Genomic DNA, 7,599 nt, shown 5'->3' on the forward strand with positions numbered 1-7,599 from the left:
GTTAATTACTATAAGTTCTGTTAGTTAAACATAGACATGTTTGGTAATTACAGAAACGTCAGAACCTTGGCTAGAAGCACACTTAAGACAGTTAAAATCACAAGCACTTGAAAATAAAACTATGAAAGTGAAATGAAGTGTGTCAAACAGGAGGCATGATGTGTTCTTTTTGTTTTTGATATTGTCTTATTATCACTACTTTTATAGCTTTCTATGTGTTGTATACATGAATAAATGCAGCAAAATAAACTATTTCAAAGGTAACAGATCTTTGTAACACTTGGTTTATTTGTATAATAATTTAATTGCTGGACATTCGGTCCCTGAGCTGTTGACCTGCAGTAACTGTGGCCCCCAGAGCATTTTAGTTGAATAGCCCTGCCATCAAGGTTTTCTCCAGAAGACATTATGACTTCTTCAGCCAGCTTAGATGTGTGGCTTCTGGAGCAGACATGTCTATTTTGATTTTCTCTATGTAAATCTCATCTTATTTGTTTACTTATTTGAGCTGGTATGTATAGTTTTGACTTTATGGATTAGAGAAAATTTACAATAAATTCAAGTTTGTGCTCCATATTTTTGTTTTTAAATAATATTAGTTACATGTTGTGTATTCATTCCACTCTAGAAAAAGTAGTCTCCAAATCACTCCGATGCTCACGCCCACGACGAGTGAATGTAAACTTTGAGCACAGCTGTAGGTCAGAGAAGTATTGCATATTTGCTGTCAGTCTGAGGAAGTCTGGTGTCGCCGAGTGGCCATCCTCCTCGTGGTTACACGCTTAATAGTCGTCCCCTCGGCTCACTACCTCCTTGCAGGTGGGCCTCAGCAGGATGGTGTGCTCGTACTGGGCCGTGTAGCTGCCCTTGATGTCACAGAGAGGAGGGTACGGGTCGACGATACCCAGGTCGCACAGGTTCTTCAGCGCCATCAGGTACTTGCTCTCACCCAGTCGGTCCAGCCAGCGGCGGCAGAACGCCAGCGTGCCAAAGTTCTCGTTGATCACATTCAGCAGGTGTTTAGCCCTTGGAAGTCTGAAAGCACAGTCAGAAAAAAAAGGCTGAGCATTTATTGAAGGAATGCATTTCACCTGCTGCCTTTCATCCTAGAGTTTTAAAACAAAGTTTATCTTATGCTGAGAAAGGACAAAAGCACACTCATTTGGGTTAAACCTATAAAATATACACAATCTCAGCTACCACCAGACCAAATTTTTGCTCAATATTTGTAAAACTGCTGAGTTATAAACATTTTGTGTCGGCTACTTTTTAAATATCCTGAAAGTTTCATCAAAATTAGTCCAGTGGTTCGAGGGATATTTTGCTAACAGACATGCAGGATTAGCTCCAGTAGTTCATGGCATAGTTTGTGAGTTGTTTTGTCATTTCCCTGCATCAGTTTTACCTTCTGTCACTCTCTGCTCTGGCCCCGCCCACACGTACCTGATCCTTGTTGTTTCTTCCCAGGTGTGGCTCGTTATCCCTCGTTAGTGTCTCTTCATGTTTCTTTTCTGTCGGATCAATGGGCCTCATGCAAGAAAATTTTCTTATTCTTATCCTAAATTTATCTTACTTTAGTTCGTATGAAGGGTTCGTACGAACACGTCACGTCATATTCAACAATCTCTTCTATCTTCAGGAAAAGTGTGTAAATGAGCTGCGTAAACATGATGAATTACACCTGTTCGTATCATGCTGCTCGTGCACGGGGAGAGGTGATTTACATAATTACCACATCAAAAACACTATACGGATATGCGTTTCCTGCCCCACGTGTCCATTCATGATCGACATAGCAAAATAAAAAAGAAAAACTTTAAGAGATCGGAGATTAAGGTCCTGCTCTCAGAGATGGAGAAAAGAAAATCTGTCCTTTTTAGCAGCGTCAGTCGTGGAATTAAAGGGGCTGCTTTAAGGAATGAAATGTGTTGTTATTGTCGTGTCCCCTGTGGGTCGTTACAGTCACAGAATTAAAAATCTAAATCATATTCATCTCTCTGTAGTCCTGCTCCGGTTTTTCTTTGGTCAAGTATTGTAATTTTTCACCTGTATTACTGTGTTTTCATTTATTCAGAAGAAGGGCAGTCGCGCACCGCTACCCCCCACCCAGCTGTAGCAAGTGACAGATGCGTTTCTGAAAAGACACATTTTAAAACGTCTCCAAACTTCAATTACTGCTTAATTTAAGTTGGTTTTTAGTTTGAGATCTTCACATTAATATTGTAGTGTTATACAACAGCATTAAAAGCCAATTTACTTTAATCGATTTATGTCGTTAAAATCTAATTCCAATTCAAACAGAATAACTTGTTGTCAACATAATTATGGAGTGTGATTTATTTTCAACTCAAAATATCTTCAAACTAACGAAATATAAAGTTATTAGCGAAGAAAACCCGTCTGGATAACAGCAGACTGACTGCTCGTAAAATATACGACAGGTCTGGACCACTCGTAAATTTTGTTCGTATCTGAAAAAAATCTTAGAATATGAAAACATTGGTGAATGCCACAAATTCTCCTAAATCACTCGTACGCACAACTTAAGAACAAATCTGTGCGTACGAACGGTTCTTGCATGAGGCCCATTGTTCATCTTATTGCCAGTTTGTTTTGTTTCTCTGTGTATTTCCCAAAGTTTCCCACGTCAGCACTTTATTTGGAATAAATTTGTTTCTTTTGATCCTTGAATCCTGAATTTTAGCTCAATATCTGTGAAACTATCAGTTGGCTGTGGAGGTAAAGATACACATTCAAGCTTGATTAAAATCAGTCCAGAGCAGGGTTATTATAGTTGACAAAAACTAACTAAAAAATGAAAACTGAAATTGTAAAAAAAAAAAACAACAACAAAAAAAAAACATTTTAGTTAACTAAAAATAAATAAAAAGTGCAATACAATGAAAAAACGATAACTAACTAAAACTTTATAATTTTTTTTTTACAAAACTAACCAACATTATAGATAGAATATCCTCAGTTTTAGTGTTTGTCAATTTTTTTTATTTTATGTTTCTTAAATTGAGTAGTTCACATTAGCTTGTGGGCAGCTTACAGCAACTTATGCAACACTTGTCTACAATCTGCTGCTGCTCAGCATTGTCTGCAAAATGAGACAGCAAACGTTGGGAGAAAACAGCAATGTCAACTTTGGGATTTCTTTGAATATGACTGAGAGAAACATACGTAAAAGCAAGTGTCATAATGGAAACAGGTGATAAAACCGGTGGAATAGCTCTCAAGGGAAAAACTTCATGAACCAAGCTCGCACAAGATGGCTATGACTATCTTGACACGCTAACTTCTCTTAGTAGCTCATGTGAAAAACAATCAACAGGGTAGCACCGGGTTGGAGACGAATATTGTCATCGTCCTAAAATAATCACCCACATCCTTAGTTGGCAAAATTGGGTTACGCAATTATTTTAGGAAGGTGTTGCTGTAATGGACTGCTTTAACTAGTGACCAAATAGCTGTTAGTTAGTTAACTAACAGGAAGATCACAAGCTTGAGGATGGCATTGGCAAATATGTTTATTCAAACTATAAAAAACTAATACTAGAGCTAATAAAAACTAAACTAAACTAAAACTAAGCATTAAAAATGCAATAATAACTAATAAAACTAGCAAGTCCACTGTAAAAACTAATTAAAACTGACTGAATAAAAAGAAAAAAAGTCAAAACAAAATAAAACTAAATTACAATGAAAAACCCAAAACTATTATAACCTTGGTCCAGAGTTCATGAGGTATTTTGCTGACAGACATATAAAGACACAGGTAAAAACAGTATCACCCGCCTTTTGCTGATCAATTAAAAACAACCATTCAGGTAAAATCTCAAGCTTAAAATAAAGAACCTTATTGGCACATGTCCAACGTTGAAGTTTTTCATGTAATGGGAACACTCCATGTCATCGTGGACTGCACCTCTGCCAGTGCTGCCGAATGTCTCAATGGCGTAAACTTCACCTTCCTGTCAGGTATGGAGGGGGAGAAAAATCATTTATTATGCTGCTGACATGGAATGAAAAACGGTGGTGAACGTCCTTTAGGGGCAGAACAGAATGTGTGTTATCACTGAAAGGACAAAGACACTGAAGGTGTGTGTGTGTGTCTGTGTGTGTGTGCATGGTGTAAATTTGATAAAAACTTCAAGCCGTCAGTCATTGACGTATTCATGAGAGGTCTAGCATTGGGGGGGAGGGGTTCTTGAATAAAGCCATTTGATTGGCCGTGGTTCATTGACAGTTTGTGTCTCTATCAGAGCGGAGTGGTGTTGGCTGATAACACTGCGACGCCCTCCGCCGCCGCCGCACCGATAATCAGTCAAAGTGCCAGCAGCCCCGCGGCACACCCAGCTGCCGCTCTGAGAGAGAGAGAGAGAGCAGTTACACCAACACGCTTCAACTAAAACTACAATGTACAAAGCTGCAACATCAGCACCCACCCCCCTGCAACCATCAGGTAAAAAGCTTGACGCAGCGACCTGCCAATTAAAAATGCGGCACTTCTTGTCCGAAACCCGGTCGCGTGCTGCAGATGCGTGCCTGCGAGGGGAGCCAAACATCTCGGCGCACTCTTAAAAAGTGCAACCTCTGATTATTTTATGAACTCTGGACGCCCACAATTCTGCGCTCACGTGAAGCTCATGTCATGCCTCTGTGTGAGGCTGTAAATTTAATTAAAGTGCTGATGAGTGTGATTAAGGAGCTGTGAAATGAAACACTTCACAACCAGTTGTAACCCAACCGATTAAATAATTAATGATTTAAACAAAAACATCGGTCCATATCATCATCATATGCCCTGTTTCTTTGGCTACTACTATAGGAGTATGTGTCACTTGAGAAAGAGCTACTACCACCACAAATTTTGGCTCAGTATTTGTAAATTTCCCTAAGCTGTAGCCCTTTTTGGAGTAGAGTAGAGGTCCTGTCACGCTATAATGATTTTATGCCGACTTATGAAAATTTTGTCCAACACTGAGGACGTCTACGTTGAAGATGAAAAATAAAAATCTACTGGAAGTCTTTGAATGTATGCATTCTGTAGTACTAATTGTTTTGAAAAAAATAACTTATCCTCTAAAGTCCCAGATTCTTCTCAGGCCAAGCATCAGTGACCTCTTTTTCTTACCTTAAAATGTCATCAGGTTTTATGATGCCACACTTTATCTTGTGTTTTCTCTCGGACAGTGTTTTACGAACAGGACAATATCTGTTCAGAAGTAATCGTTCTTGTTGTGTTTTTGAGACTGCCTCGTTGCACACATTTTGTACCATTGCCCTGTATGACATGATGTGTGTCTTGCAATTGCAAATAAATCCTGACGACCATTCCACGTAGTACTTTTCATTTTTGGGCCACGTGTTTCTGTCTTGGGGAAATAAAGATTTCCACGACACTAATGATTAGATTGAATATTAGTGGTGTACTGAGCTCAAAATAAATAATTTTTACAAGTACTTGTACAACATCCCCACATTCTCAAAACTTTCAATATCAATATAAATGCTGAGATACTGATATTAATGATCCATTGAGTATGTTACGGTTTACATTTCAAGTGCAAAGTTAGTCAGTTTCATGTTTAAGAAAGATGTAAAAGTTGAAAGAAAATCTTGCTTGTTATTTTTATTTATTTAAAAATGTTGCACCAGTATATATCATGCTGTATATTTGGTTTGATCCAGTCAGAGGGGCTGTAGGTCTATAAGGAAGGACAGCCACCTTGTTCTAAATAAACAAAAAAGTCACTGTGTAATGTTTAAGTTCTAACTCAGTAAGTACTCAAACTGAAGTACTCATACTTACTTTGAGAAAAACTGGCAGTGGTACACCCCTATCAAATAAGTAATTTAGCCATAACAAATTTTTCACAAGTCAACTTGAGTTATTCGAACGTCTTTAAGTCGATTAGAGTGAACTGTTGCCAAAAATTATTATTAAAGTTGTACATGTACAGCTAAGAAATATTTTAAGAGGTCAATTAAAATCTGTCTAGAGGTTCACGAGATATTTTGCTGACAGACAGCGGGAGATAGTTACACAAGGTCAATTGTTTAAACTGGGCTGAATTTCTCCTGTGAACAGCAGCTGCAGGGATTTTGTGACACAAACCTCCATCCTGGTGGCCTCTCCGCCCTTCACAATGGGGACCGTCTTCCCTGAATGGATCCTGTACGGTCCAATCGAGTGGCCGTTGAGGTTTCTGATGGGCTTCACTGCACACAGACCCACACCCAATGAGATTTTGTCTGCAGAGAACGTCACAGAGGCTGTGCATGATGAACCGATACCTTGGTAGGTTTTCCCATCGATCTCCACTTCGTAAGACTCCATCACCTCCTGAATGGTCTCGCCAACATCGCACAGTCGTACATCGATTCCGGCAAACTGCGACAGAGGTTACATTATAAATTACACAACATTACACAGACACAGAGACACGTCTGCGCTTCCTTCTACTTACTGTGAAAATGTCTCAAGTTTACTCTGACTAAAAAAAACACATCTATAGTGATCAGAGCTTGAAGTGGAGGAAAACAGTGCTCCACCTGCCCACCCTTCAGGCACCACCCCCCACCTACAGCCATTTGTCATTATACCAGCAACTAGTAAATTATAAATTAAATACTGTCATATCTGCCTACTGTTAAAAGCATACTTGTACATACTTCTGTAAGCAATCTTTATTTAGTAAAGGATGCATGCAGGGAATAGTGGTATGCTTTTCCTTTCTTTTTTATATTTTGTTTAATTTTTCCCCCCATTTTGTTTCATGGTTTGTGATGCGACCACATTCTTCACTTAAAATATATATTTTGTTATATGGTGAATTATTAACATTTCATCAATCCAATATATAAGTTTTAGGACCTTATATAAACAAGTTTCATATGTTTTGACAAACGTTTTGGTAGAAATACATAAAAAACAAATTTTGTCCCTGTTTATTTTTGTCAAATAATGTTCCTCATGTTTCAAACATGAACTTAGAATCACATTATATTAAAAAGATATCAGACCAAAATATAAAAGTGTTATGTTGCAGTGTAATTTTGTCCCATTTAAACTGATGATGATGATCAATTACACTGGTGTCTGCTGCGTTACTGACGATGACTTAATTTGTACTGGAAATTCATCAGTATGCTGCTTCACTGAGGTGGGGGGTGATAATAGCCACCCCTACAAATCTGCTGTCCCCCTGTCTTATTTCAACTGGATTTTGCGAAGCAGATATGGAAGCTAAAAAAAGCTGCATCACAATCACATGGGCTGTTGCAAAATAAAATGCAGACTCAGTCTTCAGAAACTAAAAAGCAGAAGTGGACTAAATTAGAAATTCAACAAAATAAACAGGAAATTTTCATTTCAGCTGGAAACAAAATAATCTTACTTCATTTTTCACACTGACACACAGCTGCTCTGAGCCATGAACCAGCTCAACAAGAGTAATAAATGAGGTATTTACTGTGTGGATTTAAAAGGTACGGAAGCGTGTTGCTATCAGGCAGGAAAAAAAAATTCCGAGCGCTATCACGTTTTAACGTGATAGTATCTCGTTAAAACGTGATACGTATCTCGTTAAA

The 7,599-nt window shown here is 38.3% G+C and overlaps 1 protein-coding gene across 1 annotated transcript in view; it reads right to left on the reverse strand.

Moving 5' to 3' along the window:
• Positions 1 to 201: 201 nt before the first annotated feature.
• The window catches only part of LOC106523645 (methionine aminopeptidase 2), a gene marked incomplete at its 5' end in the record, with an annotated part of 15,566 nt that continues 8,168 nt past the window's right edge, over positions 202 to 7,599 (reverse strand). Inside the window, 4 exon segments of the mRNA XM_014017140.1 lie at positions 202 to 1,035; positions 3,862 to 3,977; positions 6,125 to 6,228; positions 6,304 to 6,400. Of these exon segments, the coding sequence (XP_013872594.1) occupies positions 783 to 1,035; positions 3,862 to 3,977; positions 6,125 to 6,228; positions 6,304 to 6,400 (570 nt within the window).

Source organism: Austrofundulus limnaeus, unplaced genomic scaffold, assembly GCF_001266775.1.
Source record: "Austrofundulus limnaeus strain Quisiro unplaced genomic scaffold, Austrofundulus_limnaeus-1.0 Scaffold162, whole genome shotgun sequence".
NCBI lineage: Eukaryota > Metazoa > Chordata > Actinopteri > Cyprinodontiformes > Rivulidae > Austrofundulus > Austrofundulus limnaeus.